Source organism: Dreissena polymorpha, chromosome 1 (genome assembly GCF_020536995.1).
Source record: "Dreissena polymorpha isolate Duluth1 chromosome 1, UMN_Dpol_1.0, whole genome shotgun sequence".
NCBI lineage: Eukaryota > Metazoa > Mollusca > Bivalvia > Myida > Dreissenidae > Dreissena > Dreissena polymorpha.
The window spans coordinates 84022533-84043562 of record NC_068355.1 but is presented as its reverse complement, the minus strand read 5'-3'; the positions used below and the strand labels follow the sequence as shown (position 1 = coordinate 84043562).

Genomic DNA, 21030 nt, shown 5'->3' with positions numbered 1-21030 from the left:
TTCACATGCCTCAGACTGCACGATGGTTTATACTCGCTCGTGGACAGACACCGTTGCGCGTTTGAGGATAAATAGAACTCAAAATAGATATAGCACTTTCTGTACTATGGAAACAATCAAGTCCAATCCGGTAGAGCACAGGTGGTGTGAATGGTCCGAAATGAAATATTTTACGGAATCACACGCCTAGCATATGTCCGATACACCCTGGCCAGGAAATCCCAACTAGATTATGCACATTCTGTGCCATTCACCCGTGCAATTGAAAATAGTACTCCAAATAGATATAACACGTGCGTTGTTTTTGCACCGAGGCGTGTTATGTGAGTTATTTACAAGCCTTTAAATTAACAGTGGTAAATACTGGCAGAGAGCAAGACATCGTTGGACATCGAAGCAAAATGTGTACATATGCATTGCCTTTGCACCATGGTCATGTAATTCCAACTAGATATTGCACATTGCGCGCTACATATACCGCAACATATATTGCTGCACTCATTCACATGCCTCAGACTGCATGATGGTTTATACCCGCTCGTGGACAGACACCGTTGCGCGTTTGAGGATAAATAGAACTCAAAATAGATATAGCACTGTCTGTACAATGGAAAAAATCAAGTCCAATCCGACAGAGCACAGGTGGTGTGAATGGTCCGAAATGAAATATTTTACGGAATCACACGCCTAGCATATGTCCGATACACCCTGGCCAGGAAATCCCAACTAGATTATGCACATTCTGTGCCATTCACCCGTGCAATTGAAAATAGTACTCCAAATAGATATTGCACGTGCTTTGTTTTTGCACCGAGGCGTGTTATGTGAGTTATTTACAAGCCTTTAAATTAACAGTGGTAAATACTGGCAGAGAGCAAGACATCGTTGGACATCGAAGCAAAATGTGTACATATGCATTGCCTTTGCACCATGGTCATGTAATTCCAACTAGATATTGCACATTGCGCGCTACATATACCGCAACATATAACACCAAAAAAGATGTTGCCCATATTCTGTTAATGCCCCGCAGCGTATTGTTGCACTTATTCACATGCCTCAGACTGCACGATTGTTTGTACCCGCTCGTGGACAGACACCGTTGCGCGTTTGAGGATAAATAGAACTCAAAATAGATATAGCACTTTCTGTACTATGGAAACAATCAAGTCCAATCCGATAGAGCACAGGTGGTGTGAATGGTCCGAAATGAAATATTTTACGGAATCACACGCCTAGCATATGTCCGATACACCCTGGTCAGGAAATCCCAACTAGATTATGCACATTCTGTGCCATTCACCCGCGCAATTGAAAATAGTACTCCAAATAGATATTACACGTGCGTTGTTTTTGCGCCAAGGCGTGTTGTGTGAGTTATTTACAAGCCTTTAACTTTACAGTGGTAACTACTGGCAGAGAGCAAGACATCGTTGGACATCGAAGCAAAATATGTACATATGCATTGCCTTTGCACCATGGTTATGTAATTCCACCTAGATATTGCACATTGCGCGCTATATATATCGCAACATATAACACCAAAAAGATGTTGCCCATATTCTGTTAATGCCCCGCAGCGTATTGCTGCACTCATTCACATGCCTCAGACTGCATGATGGTTTATACCCGCTCGTGGACAGACACCGTTGCGCGTTTGAGGATAAATAGAACTCAAAATAGATATAGCACTGTCTGTACAATGGAAAAAATCAAGTCCAATCCGATAGAGCACAGGTGGTGTGAATGGTCCGAAATGAAATATTTTACGGAATCACACGCCTAGCATATGTCCGATACACCCTGGCCAGGAAATCCCAACTAGATTATGCACATTCTGTGCCATTCACCCGTGCAATTGAAAATAGTACTCCAAATAGATATTGCACGTGCGTTGTTTTTGCACCGAGGCGTGTTATGTGAGTTATTTACAAGCCTTTAAATCAACAGTGGTAAATACTGGCAGAGAGCAAGACATCGTTGGACATCGAAGCAAAATGTGTACATATGCATTGCCTTTGCACCATGGTCATGTAATTCCAACTAGATATTGCACATTGCGCGCTACATATACCGCAACATATAACACCAAAAAAGATGTTGCCCATATTCTGTTAATGCCCCGCAGCGTATTGTTGCACTTATTCACATGCCTCAGACTGCACGATGGTTTATACCCGCTCGTGGACAGACACCGTTGCGCGTTTGAGGATAAATAGAACTCAAAATAGATATAGCACTTTCTGTACTATGGAAACAATCAAGTCCAATCCGGTAGAGCACAGGTGATGTGAATGGTCCGAAATGAAATATTTTACGGAATCACACTCCTAGCATATGTCCGAACACCCTGGCCAGGAAATCCCAACTAGATTATGCACATTCTGTGCCATTCACCCGTGCAATTGAAAATAGTACTCCAAATAGATATTACACGTGCGTTGTTTTTGCGCCAAGGCGTGTTGTGTGAGTTATTTACAAGCCTTTAACTTTACAGTGGTAAATACTGGCAGAGAGCAAGACATCGTTGGACATCGAAGCAAAATATGTACATATGCATTGCCTTTGCACCATGGTTATGTAATTCCAACTAGATATTGCACATTGCGCGCTATATATATCGCAACATATAACACCAAAAAGATGTTGCCCATATTCTGTTAATGCCCCGCAGCGTATTGCTGCACTCATTCACATGCCTCAGACTGCATGATGGTTTATACCCGCTCGTGGACAGACACCGTTGCGCGTTTGAGGATAAATAGAACTCAAAATAGATATAGCACTTTCTGTACTATGGAAAAAATCAAGTCCAATCCGATAGAGCACAGGTGGTGTGAATGGTCCGAAATGAAATATTTTACGGAATCACACGCCTAGCATATGTCCGATACACCCTGGTCAGGAAATCCCAACTAGATTATGCACATCCTTTGCCATTCACCCGTGCAATTGAAAATAGTACTCCAAATAGATATAACACGTGCGTTGTTTTTTCACCGAGGCGTGTTGTGTGAGTTATTTACAAGCCTTTAAATTAACAGTGGTAAATACTGGCAGAGAGCAAGACATCGTTGGACATCGAAGCAAAATGTGTACATATGCATTGCCTTTGCACCATGGTCATGTAATTCCAACTAGATATTGCACATTGCGCGCTATATATACCGCAGCATATAACACCAAAAAAGATGTTGCCCATATTCTGTTAATGCCCCGCAGCGTATTGTTGCACTTATTCACATGCCTCAGACTGCACGATGGTTTATACCCGCTCGTGGACAGACACCGTTGCGCGTTTGAGGATAAATAGAACTCAAAATAGATATAGCACTTTCTGTACTATGGAAACAATCAAGTCCAATCCGGTAGAGCACAGGTGATGTGAATGGTCCGAAATGAAATATTTTACGGAATCACACGCCTAGCATATGTCCGAACACCCTGGTCAGGAAATCCCAACTAGATTATGCACATTCTGTGCCATTCACCCGCGCAATTGAAAATAGTACTCCAAATAGATATTACACGTGCGTTGTTTTTGCGCCAAGGCGTGTTGTGTGAGTTATTTACAAGCCTTTAACTTTACAGTGGTAAATACTGGCAGAGAGCAAGACATCGTTGGACATCGAAGCAAAATATGTACATATGCATTGCCTTTGCACCATGGTTATGAAATTCCAACTAGATATTGCACATTGCGCGCTATATATATCGCAACATATAACACCAAAAAGATGTTGCCCATATTCTGTTAATGCCCCGCAGCGTATTGTTGCACTCATTCACATGCCTCAGACTGCATGATGGTTTATACCCGCTCGTGGACAGACACCGTTGCGCGTTTGAGGATAAATAGAACTCAAAATAGATATAGCACTTTCTGTACTATGGAAAAAATCAAGTCTAATCCGATAGATCACAGGTGGTGTGAATGGTCCGAAATGAAATATTTTACGGAATCACACGCCTAGCATATGTCCGATACACCCTGGTCAGGAAATCCCAACTAGATTATGCACATTCTGTGCCTTTCACCCGTGCAATTGAAAATAGTACTCCAAATAGATATAACACGTGCGTTGTTTTTGCACCGAGGCGTGTTGTGTGAGTTATTTACAAGCCTTTAAATTAACAGTGGTAAATACTGGCAGAGAGCAAGACATCGTTGGACATCGAAGCAAAATGTGTACATATGCATTGCCTTTGCACCATGGTTATGTAATTCCAACTAGATATTGCACATTGCGCGCTATATATACCGCAACATATAACACCAAAAAAGATGTTGCCCATATTCTGTTAATGCCCCGCAGCGTATTGTTGCACTCATTCACATGCCTCAGACTGCACGATGGTTTATACCCGCTCGTGGACAGACACCGTTGCGCGTTTGAGGATAAATAGAACTCAAAATAGATATAGCACTTTCTGTTCTATGGAAACAATCAAGTCCAATCCGATAGAGCACAGGTGATGTTAATAGTCCGAAATGAAATATTTTACGGAATCACACGCCTAGCATATGTCCGATACACCCTGGCCAGGAAATCCCAACTAGATTATGCACATTCTGTGCCATTCACCCGTGCAATTTAAAATAGTACTCCAAATAGATATAACACGTGCGTTGTTTTAGCGCCAAGGCGTGTTGTGTGAGTTATTTACAAGCCTTTAACTTTACAGTGGTAAATACTGGCAGAGAGCAAGACATCGTTGGACATCGAAGCAAAATATGTACATATGCATTGCCTTTGCACCATGGTTATGTAATTCCAACTAGATATTGCACATTGCGCGCTATATATATCGCAACATATAACACCAAAAAGATGTTGCCCATATTCTGTTAATGCCCCGCAGCGTATTGTTGCACTCATTCACATGCCTCAGACTGCACGATTGTTTGTACCCGCTCGTGGACAGACACCGTTGCGCGTTTGAGGATAAATAGAACTCAAAATAGATATAGCACTTTCTGTACTATGGAAAAAATCAAGTCCAGTCCGATAGAGCACAGGTGGTGTGAATGGTCCGAAATGAAATATTTTACGGAATCACACGCCTAGCATATGTCCGATACACCCTGGTCAGGAAATCCCAACTAGATTATGCACATTCTGTGCCTTTCACCCGTGCAATTGAAAATAGTACTCCAAATAGATATTACACGTGCGTTGTTTTTGCGCCGAGGCGTGTTGTGTGAGTTATTTACAAGCCTTTAACTTTACAGTGGTAAATACTGGCAGAGGGTAAGACATCGTTGCACATCGTTGGTCATGTAACTCCAACTAGATATTGCACATTGCGCTATCGGAAAATATAACACCACAAGATGTTGCACATATTCTGCTAATGCCCCGTTGTGTATTGTTGCACTCAATCACATGCCTCAGACTTGACAATGGATTATACCCGCTAGGGGACAGACAACGTTGCGCGTTTTAGTATAATTTATACACATATATTGCCATAAACGCTGTTCAATTATTTCCAAAAAGTGCACGATTCATGGTTTCGGCACATATAACTCCAAATAGACATGGCGCATGTGTTGTTTTTGCTCTGAAGCGCATTGTATAGCTCCTTCACATACCTTTAACTTGACAAAGGTTGACTCTCGCTCAAAGAAATACAATGTTGCATATCTCAGTAGAATTTATTCACAATAATATTGCGCGCTATCGAATAATATAGCACCACATATTTGTTACATGCTCCGTAGTGTATCGTTGCACTCTTCCACACGCCTTATACTTGACAACGTATGATACTCGCTCGGAAAAAAAACGTTTAACGTCTGAGTATAATTTATACACATTTATTATATATTTTTACAAATTCGCTAACGGAAATCATATCCTTCTGCTAACGTTAACCGGTAATTAAGCGTCCATAGACCGTTTGTACCTGTGGCCTTCTCGACTCGTGTTTGAAGCAAACGCAAAATAATTCCCGTAATAGATTAAAAACTTGAGATTAAAATTTTTAAACGCATACATATGGTAACTAATTTTATCATAATATCTGATTTTTAATAAGAATCCTTCATCCGTATACAATATCTTTGTAAACAATATTTATTGTATCAATCCTCATTTGATTGACGTGTAATATCTATTGGTACCGTTATTTGTGTCATATCTATATTGAATACAATGACACCCTTGTTGTTTGTTGCAACGAAACATTCGCAATGTCAACTGTTGAAAGCGGCTGGTACCTTGAAAAGAATGACCAATGGCCCGGTTATAGTGTTGGACTCAAAATTGAGAAAGTTTTATTTGAGGGAAAGTCAGAGTTCCAAGAAATTCTCGTGTTCAAGAGGTAAACAAATCAGCTGAGCGTGCATGGGCCATGGCGGCACGTTTCCGAATTAACTCTAATGTATACGTACAGTGACGTCAATTTTTACAGTCATCTTTATTTGATTTGGGTAAGCACACTTTTTTTAATGTGCATACACCAAATATAGTCCGTGGAATAATGAGCTTATTTCAAAACAAGTACACAGTCCTTCCCAAAATTAAAATTTATTGCCGGCCATGAGGTCCTATAATCATGCAGCCATTTCCGGCCCGGACTGATCATTTCAGGCTCAAAAAGGAAACAATAACGACGAAAAACAAAGATGACATTTTTAACAATATTTTAATATTATCAGATTAATAAACAAATCATGCATTTATTCATTTAGAATTGCCAAGATTTCTTTAGCATTTGTCTCTTCATCCTGGATGACTGATTCCTCTTCTGAAGACACATCCTCTGACTAATCTTCTGCATCGCTTGGATAACCATCAGGCATAGCCATGGGTGGGTGCTCATAATTTAGTTGACGAAGACCATTGCCCTGTATCATGAGCATACAATACAGGGCCCTCAATCTATTAAATCTGCGGCCGAAAGTCATTCCCCCACCTGAAAAGTATACTTTTTTCCCCTTTTGGGGGGAAAAATTCCCCCTAAAAAAAATATTTTTTTATTTTTTGTAATAGAAAGATGTGTCTCATGATTATTATATCTCAATTCTATTTCAATTTAATCTTTGCAAACATACTAAATTATGAAAAATGCAATGAATATAGTGCAAATATGTACAAATGTAATAATGAGAGAGTAAGTAAAAAAATCCCCCAAAAAGGGAAACGCCGCGAAATTCCCCCTCCTAAGGGCTGCGGACCCCTTCCCGCAAAGTAGTGTGAGGGCGCTGCAATACTTATTTTTTTGCGAAGCTGTTGTAGGCTAGCATACTTTATAATATTATACCAGTCTTAAAGTCAATCCCAATGCTTTTGAGTAAATTATTTGGATATTTTTTTTAATTAAGGGAGAAAACTGTGTTGGCCCAGTATGTAGGTGTGAGTTTGTTACGTAAAAACTTCATTAAATATTTAATTTTACATAAAACCATTGAATCTTACCAGCCACTTGTCTACAGCTGCTTCAGGGTCATAAGCTGTAACATTTGCAGTGCTGAGTTTGATCATAATAAGAGCATTTGGTTTTGCTCCTTCACCAAATTTTAATTGAAACGTTTTAATATATTAAAAAAATCAAGTGAAAACAAAATCACCAGTTATATATCTGGATACTCTGTTTTCCTTCGAACTCCTGTGTAGATATTGACAGATCGCTTTGAACTCCTGTGTAGCTGTTGACAGATCGCGGGAAGATCACAATGACCTGTGTTAATGCCTTGCTTGCTTACGAATTAATCGGATATAACGGGAACCAAAAGTACATGGTATCAATTCTCTCCCTTTGCGAATGTACTCGTATAGTGATGACGTAGTGTGTAATTTGCATTGACGACGCCATTGTTTACACACCGGTCTTACTGACAATAACGTAGTGACGTCACCATCTATGTATAGAATGTTGACAACGCAGCAAAAATCTTCCGATACTGTATATGCACGTACGTCATTCAAGAAATGCAACCAATGAAAAAATGTTCTTCTTGATTGAAGTATTCAGAAATAACTCAGTAAATTCCCACTTTTGTCTTGAAACTTTTCTGAAAATAGCCAATGGAATTCCAAATTTCGCCATAATTTTATTACCGGACACGAGGTCCTGCAATATTAGAATAATTTCCGGATTTTCCAAATTATTATCGGAAAAATCCGAGGACCGACGGTATTTCAGAAAGACTGAGTACAGCTAAGTTAACATTACTGTATCAGATTGATGTTCCAAAGATTCAGGGACGGTCAGACCTTAGTCTATAAAACAGACTCATGGAGTGATAATTTTTGTGATGGCTCTGTGAGTCTTTTTGCACCTCTTCATAAACAAAACGTCAGTTCACCACAGCTGATCAGTGTGCATCACTAAAGAGATGTTGTTCATGACCCATTAAGGAAATGTATGAATGAACTTCAAACACACATTAAATATACATGTACCTGAGTTGCAACTTATATATATGTTATCCTTTGCATGCACCCTAAAAACACAACAATGTTGTGATGCACTATTCTTGTTGAAATTTGTATGTTTAAATTTGGAACATTTGAATTTTGAAACTCGTTATCAACTTAGGCTACAGCAAAATGTGCAAAAGATTGGTGTAATGCAACCTAACCAATAAAGACACTAAATGGGGAACATCCTTCAATTTTTATGATGCTGGATAGAGTTCAAAAGAACAAATAAAATAAAAAGTGATAATAATGGTGCTTTAATCATTTGCAAGGGTTTGTGGTTTAGACAGGTAAAAGTTTTTGCAGTTTCATTGTTCCTTAACCCTTTCATTGGTGATCAAATCTTGAAAAAAAGACGACGCATGGAAATTCTCAGCAACCCTAAGGCTTTGGGTTATATAGCTGAGAGTTGAATTATTGCAACTTGGTCAGACCTGAATGTCTATTTAAAGACTGGTCCAATTGAAAATGCAATATTCCAAGTCAATTTGTTTTCTATTGAGAATTGTATTGTTTATAACTATTTCCTGGTTTAAATTGATTTTATTTGGTAAAAATACTGTGCGAGATGGTCATACTTTTTTATTGTTCAGTGTTAATTGTTCGGTGTTGTGATATTAAATTTTGTTTTCCAGTTAATGACCAACATACATGCCAGAAATTTTCAGGTCCAAATCGGGACATTCCATTAAAAATGTCGAGACATTTGACCAAAAAGCGGGACACCTAAAACAATCAATCATGCCACCTTTACTGTAGCGATGCAGTAATCAGTATATTACTTACAAAACCTCATAATGTCTGGCAAATATTGGCGAAAAATGTGTTTACAAATTTCATGAACACAGACGTTCTCCATTTTCCGGAAGTAAACACACATGTGCACTATGCGGATTAATCCATCATGTGAAATGTAGGGCTTGCTTCCATTTGACTTCAATTTGGAACAGAGGCATGCAAAATTGTTCAATGTGATGTGCCCGTATCGAGCACTGTTTGTATTCAACTAATCATCAATTAACTCTAAATTTAGATTGATGCAATAGGTACAAATTATTTTTTGAAAATCAGTCAAAAATGAAAGCAAATTTATATCAAACTTTAATGTGTATCGGTCAATGCTCCATTTGTTTGATATACAAAACTGGTGTTTTGACAGATTTTTAAAGCCTCAGCTGGTAATTAATACACAGAATACCGCGTTATAGAATCTTTGGACTTGATTTGGGCCATGAAATACAAATGCAGTCAGCTTTTAATTCACTATGATGCATCTATCGCTGGCAATTAGCGACCCCTATCTTATAAACACCATGGTGTGAATGCCCGATAAATTCAATAATTTGACGATAGAGCACTGATATAATAAGGTGTCAAAAACAACACTGGATCACTGGACTAGTAGATATGGTTTGTTAATTAGGGGGCAATAAAGGGGTAAGCGATGGTAATTTAAGCCAGAGGGCGCTTGAATAGGGAATTTTATTGTGACCTTATAAAACATTATGTCGTTTTGTACCAATGTCAAGACAAATTGTGTCACATCGGGACACCGTGACAAACACCCCAAAAACAGGACTGTCCCGCCAAGATCAAGGGACGTCTGGCATGTATGATGACCAATTATCATTATCTCAATAACTTTCAGTCAGTTACTTGATGTTTTGGTCCAATGAATCCCAGTCTGATCCTTCAAGGTAATCTGATGTCTTCTCGTCTTGAAATACTTTTCTGTCATTTCCCATGGGGATCAATTTGATGTGTCAGATTGAGTATTGTTTTCAATTGCAAATATTTTAAGATAATATTTTGCATCCTGCGTTTTCAATGTTTGAACCTTAAAAACAATGCATTGAGACCAAAATTGGAAATCTGAAATTTCATCAATTCCTGTATGTTTTTCTGACATGTGCATACTGCTTTGTTTACATCATGGGTTTACACAGGCTGGACAGAATGTAATCACACCATTAAGAACTTTATTTTTGCAAAAATCTCAAGTTATTGAAATACATTTGCAAACATTTTTAGTGCATACAAGAGTTTTTTAGCTCGGCGTTTTTAGAGAAAACCCGAGGTCTTGTCATAGCTAGCTCGTCGTCTGACGTCCACCGTCCGCGTCGTGCTAAAACCTTAACATAGGGTCTAAAATCAAAGTGCTTCCACCTACAACTTTGAAACTTCATATGTAGATGCACCCTTGATTAGTTCTACACGCCACACCCATTTTGGGGTCACTCAGTCAAAGGTCAAGGTCACTGCAGGGCTGTTTTCAGCTTTTTGGGAAGATAGCCCATGGCTTTGAAATTGGGAATTTCATGAGCATTTTCAAGAAATTGGGAAAATAAATCGAGATTTAAAACTATATGAATGAGTTCAGCATCTTTAATCACAAACACCACCATGATCAACAGTTTTCCACATAAAAAGCTCACACAAAGTCTTCAGAAACATCAGCCACCATTTAATTAGGAGGCGCTTCATCTTCTGAAGTACTACTGCTTTCAAGATGTTGAATATCAGTCAGCACTTTGTTCTCAGAAATCAACGATGATGCAATGATGCAAAAGCATTAAAAGAGTCACTTGTTATTAAATTTCTATCATTAACAATGGAAGGAGTTTCAATGGGAAGACTTGTACTTCTTGACGATGTTTGTTTATTTAATTACACTTATTTAACAAAATTAACAGTTTGTTTTGCCGCCAGGGTTTTGCTTACGAATCTTTTTCACGTAATATTTTGAATTGCGCAACATATTTGTTTTCCATGCAGCCAAATCACAAAACGCTTGAATTTCATCGCAATTATAATAAGCGCCTTAACAACACTTAGAGTATCGTGCACACCAATACTGCCAACGTTATCCTTATCGAAGTATAGTCTCAAATCCGTACGAGACCGGACAGACTATGGTTTGCGTAAAGCGAAACAGCCGATGTCATTAGCGGTTATTTTCCCCAATTGGGAATTTTTTAGCAAATTTTGGGAAAAAATTATACTTTTTGCGATTTGAGAATATAGCCGAATTTTGGCTATAAAATCGGGCCAAAAAAGCCCTGCACTATGACCTTTAAAAAATAAATTGACAACCTTTCATTTTTTCAAAACTGCAACCGTAGCCGAGCGTGGCACCCGTTATGCGGTGCTCTTGTTTTGCAGTTTGTGATGATAAGGTATACAACATTCTGAAATATGTCTGAAAAAGGTGCTAAAATTTCATGTTGCGTGAAGCATAACCGTGTTGTACCAATGTTCTCCAGAAAAATATCTGAAGCCAGTTATATTTTCAAAGCAGCCGGCGACTATAAGCAATAAAAAGGGTGTAAGGGTGTATTTGCATCATTTCAAATGATATTTTGGGCGAAAATAGCCGGCATCTAGATTGAATGTAACCGGTGAAATAGCCGGCATCTAGATTGAATGTAACCGGTGAAATAGCAGGCTGTTGGTGCTTCTGTAGAACAATGGTAGTACAGATCGAATTTTGAAACTGGCAAAATAATTTGGAATAAAATCATATTTCTTTAAGTGAACAGAGTTTGAATAAAAACTTTGTATTTGGACCAGATTTCCTATCGATTGATCTATGTCCTCTTTTATGGTGTATTTGTGATCGATATATATGTAAGCCCTGTCTTTATGCATGGACACATGTTTCTTTGTAAACTCTGCAGCAAACAATGTGGTCATTGTATGATTGGACAAACATTGTATGATTGGACACACATTGTATGATTGGACACACATTGTACGATTGGACACACATTGTACGATTGGACACACATTGTACGATTGGACACACATTGTATGATTGGACACACATTGTACGATTGGACACACATTGTATGATTGGACACACATTGTACGATTGGACACACATTGTACGATTGGACACACATTGTATGATTGGACACACATTGTACGATTGGACACACATTGTACGATTGGACACACATTGTACGATTGGACACACATTGTATGATTGAACACACATTGTATGATTGGACACACCTTGTACGATTGGACACACATTGTATGATTGAACACACATTGTATGATTGGACACACATTGTATGATTGGACACACATTGTATGATTGGACACACATTGTACGATTGGACACACCTTGTACGATTGGACACACATTGTACGATTGGACACACATTGTACGATTGGACACACATTGTATGATTGGACACACATTGTACGATTGGACACACATTGTACGATTGGACACACCTTGTACGATTGGACACACATTGTACGATTGGACACACATTGTACGATTGGACACACATTGTATGATTGGACACACATTGTACGATTGGACACACATTGTATGATTGGACACACATTGTATGATTGGACACACATTGTACGATTGGACACACATTGTACGATTGGACACACATTGTACGATTGGACACACATTGTATGATTGGACACACATTGTATGATTGGACACACCTTGTACAATTGGACACACATTGTACGATTGGACACACATTGTATGATTGGACACACCTTGTACGATTGGACACACATTGTATGATTGGACACACAATGTATGATTGGACTCACATTGTACGATTGGACACACCTTGTACGATTGGACACACATTGTATGATTGGACACACATTGTATGATTGGACACACATTGTATGATTGGACACACATTGTACGATTGGACACACATTGTACGATTGGACACACATTGTATGATTGAACACACATTGTTTGATTGGACACGCACTGTACGATTGGACACACATTGTATGATAGGACACACATTTACTTGTCTATTCTGCAGCACCACATTTGGCAATGTCCTGGTTCTGGATGGATGCATACAGTGTACTGAAAGGGACGAGCACTGCTACCAGGAAATGATCTCTCACCTTCCCATCAACTGCCATCCTGACCCTAAACAGGTACTGTGAACCAGAAGATGAGATTTGCTGTTCATTGTGTTGAGCCATGCAGAAAGCTAAGGACTGATTGTTTTATGGGCATGTCGTGTAAACGAGCATGTCTTTAAAAATGTATGTAGGTAAGGTGCCCAGCCAGATTATGTGGGACATATAGAATACTGTTGCTATGTAGCTGTTGAATATAACTAGCTTATTTAGCAATGCTTTATTTAAAGTTTGGACCATAAATTCTGGTTTTTTACACACAATGATAGGCATTAAGAATTGCACTTGTTTGTCTGTCCTTACTTTCTGGAGCTTTAGTTTTGAATTCCTCTTTTACAACTGGATAGATCTTGCTCAAACTTTTTCAGTTAAATAACTGTATTAAAATGAGTGGTGTATAGAAATGGCTTTTGGTTGCAACAAGTTTTGGCAGAATTATGGACCTTTTTATGTTTATTATAGAATATGTAGTCCCTGGAAGCTTGTGTTTTTAATTTCTCTTTGACAACAGGGTGAATTTTTCTCAAGTTGAATGACTGTTATGTGTAAATTACCTTTAGAGCATTGATTTTGATTTAATGAGATTTGGCAGAGTTTTAGCCCTTTGCCTTGTTATCCACTTTAGAGTATATAATCCCAAAATGTTGTACTCTCCTATCATTTTTAGCTCATCTATTTTTTGAAAAAAAATTATGAGCTATTGTCATCACCTTGGCGTCGGCGTCTGCGTCGGCGTTGGCGTCCGGTTAAGTTTTGCGTTTAGGTCAACTTTTCTCAGAAAGTATCAATGCTATTGCATTCAAACTTGGTACACTTACTAACTATCATGAGAGGACTGGGCAGGCAAAGTTAGATAACACTGGCATGCAATTTGACATAATTATGTGCCCTTTTTATACTTAGAAAATTGAAAATTTTGGTTAAGTTTTGCGTTTAGGTCCACTTTTCTCAGAAAGTATCAATGCTATTGCATTCAAACTTGGTACACTTACTTACTATCATGAGGGGACTGGGCAGGCAAAGTTAGATAACTCTGGCGTGCATTTTGACAGAATTATGTGCCCTTTTTATACTTAGAAAATTGAACATTTTGGTTAAGTTTTGTGTTAAGGTCCATTTTATTCCGTAAGTATCAAAGCTATTGCTTTCATACTTGCAACACTTACTAACTATCATAAGCGGACTGTGCAGGCAAAGTAATGTAACTCTGACTGGCATTTTGACAGAATTATGTGCCCTTTTTATACTTAGAGAATTGAAAATTTGGTTAAGTTTTGTGTTAAGGTCCATTTTATTCCGTAAGTATCAAAGCTATTGCTTTCATACTTGCAACACTTATTAACTATCATAAGGGGACTGTGCAGGCAAAGTTATGTAACTCTGACTGGCATTTGGACGGAATTATGGGTCCTTTATACTTAGAAAATTTGGTTAAGTTTTGTGTTTTGGTCCACTTTACCCCTAAAGTATCATAGATATTGCTTTCATACTTGGAACACTAGCAAATTATCATAAGGGTACAGTAAAAGGACAAGTTGCATAACTCTGGTTGTCATTTTTACGGAATTATGGCCCTTTTTTGACTTAGTAACTTTGAATATATGGTTAAATTTTGTGTTTCGATCCACATTACTTCTTAACTATTAAGGCTATTGCTTTCAAACTTCAAAATACTTCAAATACTTTCATGCTATCATGAGGTTCCTGTACCTGGCAAGTTGAATTTTACCTTGACCTTTGAATGACCTTGACTCTCAAGGTCAAATAATTAAATATTGCTAAAATTGCCCCCCCCCCGAATCCCCCCCCTATTTTTTTTTTTTTTAAGATCATCTCACAAATGACCACCACACCCTCACACTATACCCCCCCCCACCCCCCCCACCCCCCCACCCAAAATTTTTTTTTTTGAAACTGTTAAAAAACACAAAAATTTATTTTTATTATTTTATGTTTGAAATACCATCCAACCATCGCACCGTAGAATCCCCCCCCCCTCCCCCCACCCAAATCCCACCCCCACCCCCCTAATTTTTTTTTTTTTTTTTTTTTTTTTTTTTTAAGATCATCTCACAAATGACCACCAAACCCTCACACTATACCCCCCCCCCACCCCACCCTCCCAAATTTCTTTTTTTTTTGAAACGGTTAAAAAACACAAATTTTTATTTTTATTAATTTATGTTTGAACTACTGTCCAACCATCACACCCAAGAATCCCCATTCCCCCCCCCCCCCCCCCTGATTTTTTTTTTTTCGCATGTTTGGAAAATAATGTAATAAATGTCCTCACCCCCACACTATACACCCCTCTTCACTCCACCCCTCCCTCCTTTGTGATTGAAAATGAGAGTCCCTTCACCTTTAAAAAGAAAATAGATGAGCTGTCTGCACCCGCAATGCGGTGCTCTTGTTTAAACATGTTTCGATAATGGGTGTTACAGTTCATTATAAGTCAGAAACTTTCATTGAAACTACCCAATGTTGGGTTGATGTATACAAATTAGGGATGGGAACAAATATCCGAATATGTAAATATTAAAAAATAAACCAAATATTTGGATCAAAAATTCATATTCAAATATTCTTTTTATATGCAAAGAAATTTCCAAAAAAGTTTTGAGTGCAGTCACAGTTTTGTTCCAGTGCGGACTTTTGTGTATATCATATATTATTGTTTGGATAACAGATTTTATCATTGAACCAGGTAATAAATGACAAACAGGAGGGTATAGGAGAGGGGTAGTGTATTTTGGGTTTTATGTTAGAATTACCATGGGTGTTAATGACATATATTCATCTATTGCCTAAGTCTTAGATAATTGAAGTTATTCACAGTTCTTGCAATAACAACAACAGAGACGATCCCCACTTGTTTACATTCAAATGGCCAATCATTTTCATTGCTATATCCATGGCTTAAATCAATCATTATCTAGTCAGAAAATAAGTAACTAAAATATGAAGCTAATAAATCGCATTGTTTCTTAATTTTGTTGAGAAAAAATTACAAAAACAAAAGCATAAATATTATCTTGGGGAAGTAATTCAAATCAATATGTATAATATGGAAATAAATTAGAATTATGGTAATGTGTTTTCCGTAAATAACTTATATTTTACGAAAATAAAAAGTATTTAGTTAAACTAAAGAACATAATAACCAACCATTTTCAAAAATGTGTTTTTAACCAGGTTTTCAAAGCTGCATAGAAATACAATTTATAGTGGTATTTGTGGCAGTCAGGACAGTCATTGTTCGGACATAATAACAACATATTTAAATATTGAATATTCAAATATACTCTAATAATGACAAAGGAATATTTGAATATAATTTTAAGAATTTGTTCCCAACCTAATACAAATAAAGCAATTGTGTTGAATTCTCCTAACATTATTAAGGACTATTCTATTAAGTCACTAATAAGCCAACAGCTAAATGCCAATATATTATGTTGAAAAACATTTTTTATTTAAGATTTTTTCCACAATATCCTTTTAAATGACAATAACCTAAATGAGTATGAATTATAATGGATTATTGAAATGAATTGTCAGGATAATCTTTATCATAAGTGGAGTTTTTAGCTCACCTGTCACTAAGTGACATGGTGAGCTTATGTGACTGTGTGATGTCCGGCGTCCATTGTGTGTGCGTGTGTGCGTCTGTCAACAATTTGTTTGTGTAGACAGTAGAGTTTTCATCCAATCTTAAAGAAATTTGGTCAGAATGTTTATCTTGATGAAATCTGGGTTGGGATTGTATTTGGGTCATCTGGGGTCAAAAACTAGGTCACTAGGTCAAAAACTAGGTCACATAATAGGTCAAATAATAGAAAAACCTTGTGTAGACAAACGAGGTCGCAGTTTTCATCCAATCTTTATGAAATTCAGTCAGAATGTTTATCTTGATGAAATCTGGGTTGGGATTGTATTTGGGTCATCTGGGGTCAAAAACTAGGTCACTAGGTCAAAAACTAGGTCAAATAATAGAAAAACCTTGTTGAGACAGTAGAGGTCATAGTGATCTGATCACCTCTCACAACAGGTTACCCTGCTCAACTATATTGCACAGGGAACTGAGGCTCAATGCTCAGGAGAGCAAAAAAATTTTTTGGAAAAAGCTAATTGGGCTCAGTTTAGGGACCTCTGCTCAGATCTCTCCCTTGCAGATGTTCACTCCCAGGATCCAAATCTGTTTTGTAATAACTTAACTAGCAAGATACTGTCCATAGCGGAATGTAGCATACCGGTCTCCTCTGGCAAGGTTAAAGCCAGAAATAAGGGTCCCGTGGTGGAATCAGGCGTGCTCCAATGCGGTACAGGCCCTTAAAAATGCTTTAAAAATTCTTAAAAAGAACCCCGCTGAGCATAATCTTCTTAATTATAGGTCCCTCGAAAATCAAGCAAAGCGGGTTATTTTGGACTCAAAAACTCAAAATTGGAAAGAATTCTGTGATTCAGCTATCATAAATAAGAAAAATACTAGGGATTTTTGGCAAAAAAATCACAGAATTAAAGGAAATTCATTCACCACTGTACCGCTACTTAAATACAAAGGCGAAATTGCCACTACCCCAAGGGAAAAGGCTCAATTTTTGGTACGACATTTCCAATCTGTCTCCAGTGACTCAAACCTTCCCGTTGAAACTTTGAATTATCAAAAGCGGTTTGAGACTGAGCACCAAAATATTTTTAATGAGCCTGGGGATAACAGCACGCCTCTCAATTTACCATTCACTATTACTGAATTATTAAGTGCCATCAACAGCAGGAGCAACACCGCCACAGGGCCTGACAAAATAGCATATTTAATGTTTAAAAATATGCCAGTCATAACTCTGAAAATCTGGCTTAACCTATTCAATCAGGTGTATTCCCCAACTCTGTTCTCCCTCATCGTAAATGGTCTACCTGATGCCGTAAAAGACTCAGGAATGGTTATCTCCCAGTTTGCGGATGACTCAGGCACTTGGTTAAAGGGTTCTAACATGTTACGCCTGCAAAAGAGGGCTCAAGCAGGCTTAGACTCCATATGGAAATGGGCAATTGAATAGGGATTCAAAATTTCTCCAACCAAAACAGTAGGAGTACTATTTGGCGACCAATTTCAGCACTCTTTGGACTTAAATTAAGGCGGCACCAAAGTTATCTTTGAAAAAGTGGTGAAATTTCTAGGTATGTACCTAGATAAACAGTTAACTTTTACTCACCACTTCAAATATTTGGCAGAAAGGTGCGAAAGGGACCTAAATTTAATGAGAATGTTAAGAGGCACAGGTTTCGGATCAGATAAAAATAGCCTCTTAACTCTCTCCAAGTCCCTTATACGTCCAAAGCTAGAGTATGGAGCCCAAATCTATGCATGTGCAAAGCCAAATGCCCTAAAATGTTTGATACCTCAACACAAGGCCCTAAGGATAACTCTGAGAGCCCTAAACTGTACACCCGGTGCACTGCTCGAGGAGGAGGCCGGTGTGCTTCCTCTTGACTTGCGTAGAAAACAACAGTCCCTCAATTTCTGAGCCAGGGCTAATTCTCGGCATGGTTCAAACTCCGTTAACAAACTTGTCGGGACTGGCACCATCATCAAGAGGAAAATGCTTAAGCGTAAGCATGTCACCCTACCTTTTGGTGCGAGTATTAGGACCCTGGTTGAGGATGCCGGTCTCGACAAGGTACATGTAGCAGACCAGAGGCCCTCCAAGACCCCCTCCCTGGACGCTTGGACCCATTGATGTTGACCTATCACTCTCTAATAAAATAACGAAAACTGACTTGCCACAACTCATCAAGTCAGAAGCTCTCTCTCTTATAGATAATATGTATGCTGAGCATCTAAAAATCTACATTGACGGCTCCAAATGCCCTAACTCTGGTTTGGTAGCCAACTCTTTTGTAATTCCTTCAAAAAACATTAGTAAAAGGCACAGGCTCAGCAACAATCTCTCTATTTTTACAGCAGAACTTTTGGCAATTAAATTCTCTCTGTGTTGGATATTGGTCAATAAACCTACTAAAACTGCTATTTTATCAGACTCATTGTCATCTCTTGAGTCCATAAAAAACAGAAATAGCAGATCTAGGCCTGATATTTTAGCTAGCATTTTGGAACTTCATCAACAGTGCCTAGATAAATCTTTAAAGGTCACATTAGTATGGTGTCCAGCACATGTCAACATCAGTGGGAATGAGCAGGCCGACAGGGGGGCCAAAAAGGGCCTCTTGAGGGAGGCCGTAGATGCTGGGGAACCCCTGGCACCTACTGAGATCTACTCCCGGACAAAGAAATTTGTAATGGGTGAGTGGAATCTCCGGACTGACAATTTGTCTTCCCGTCGAAATACTTTTACCAGACCTGCGAAAACCCTCAGGCTGCCTGACAGATGCTCAGCAAGCATTGTGCTTGACAGAGCCATCACGCGCCTGAGGATGGGAACCACCCTATTACCCGGTGGCGCAGGAAAGTATGTCCTCGGTATAGACACTGCATGTCCTAGGTGCCAGGAACCTCTCACTGCGCCCCACATGCTGCTGCACTGTCCTAACCATAAGGCGCAGAGGGACCACCTCGAAGCTGCATTGCACTCCCATGGACTAGTTTTTAACATTTCCAACGTGCTAGACCCCAAGGGAGCAGCTAGGGGCCCGGTCTTCTCTGCCCTCGCCAAATACCTTCTGGATTGTCAGATAACTGACAAAATCTAGGTCATTGGGGGAGGGAAAGCAGCCAACACCCACCTAATTATTCAGTCTTGTGACTGTTTTTCTTTTTAAACTGTGTAATCTTTGCACAAAACTGATGTAATCTAATAATTGTGTTGGATTTGTGTCTCTTTTACACAACTTTTATTTTAGTTTTTAATGGGTTTATTGTTCTACCCCGCCCTTTCTAAATCAGGCCAATGGCATTGACCTGGTATTCTTTATTTTAATACATTTTTTATGAGAGTATGACGTTAGTCCACCATTTACAATTTTTAAGTTTTTTAATATAATCATATTTTATGGCATTTCTTACTACAAGAAAGGACGAGGATGTCCAGTAACCTGGGATTGTTGGCTGCATTGCACCCCCTCTCTTCCCCTTTGACACCCCACCCTTTCCCCTTCAAACTCGAAGAACCATGTCGGACTGGAGTGCACGGTGCAGGGCCTTATACCATGATAAACACTTATTTAGTCCTATCCAGGGTAATGCCAATTCCTTGGTATTATTGTCGACTTTGTTGATACTGCTTATTTTGTACCTTGTAGTACATTAAATCTTGTTATAACTGCTATTTTGTGTAGCAAATTTCCTTATTTTTGTGTAAAACTGCTATCTTATATAGAAAATTGCCTTAATTTCTTTCTCAATACTGCTATTATTACACCATAGCAAACATTTTACTCTGTATTACACTAATTTATGTTAAAATTGCTATTTTATATAGCAAATTTCCTTAATTTTATATTAAATTGCTATTTTATATAGCAAATTGCATCGGTTTTTCTGTTTAATTGCCATTTTACATACCATACAAGGTACTTTAGTACTATTTCCTCCATTGTTATCACCAATATATAAATAATATTGGTTGGATTAGAGGTTTTTGGGTGTGTTTTAATGCATCTAGATAATATTTGGCCTTTTTTACCATTTTACATCATACCTTTTTATAATTCTCCTTCAATT

At 38.4% G+C, this 21030-nt stretch overlaps 1 protein-coding gene across 2 annotated transcripts in view; it reads left to right on the top strand.

Moving 5' to 3' along the window:
• LOC127838515 (spermidine synthase-like) overlaps nt 1-21030 on the top strand; it is a 61911-nt gene that overhangs the window by 18280 nt on the left and 22601 nt on the right. Inside the window, exons 2-3 of one of the 2 annotated variants that reach the window (XM_052366318.1) lie at nt 6177-6327; nt 13244-13364. In XM_052366318.1, the coding sequence (XP_052222278.1) occupies nt 6197-6327; nt 13244-13364 (252 nt within the window). In that variant the 5' untranslated portion in view covers nt 6177-6196. Of the gene's footprint in view, nt 1-6136; nt 6328-13243; nt 13365-21030 lie in introns of those variants that run through there. The other variant, XM_052366312.1, reaches the window with a different exon arrangement.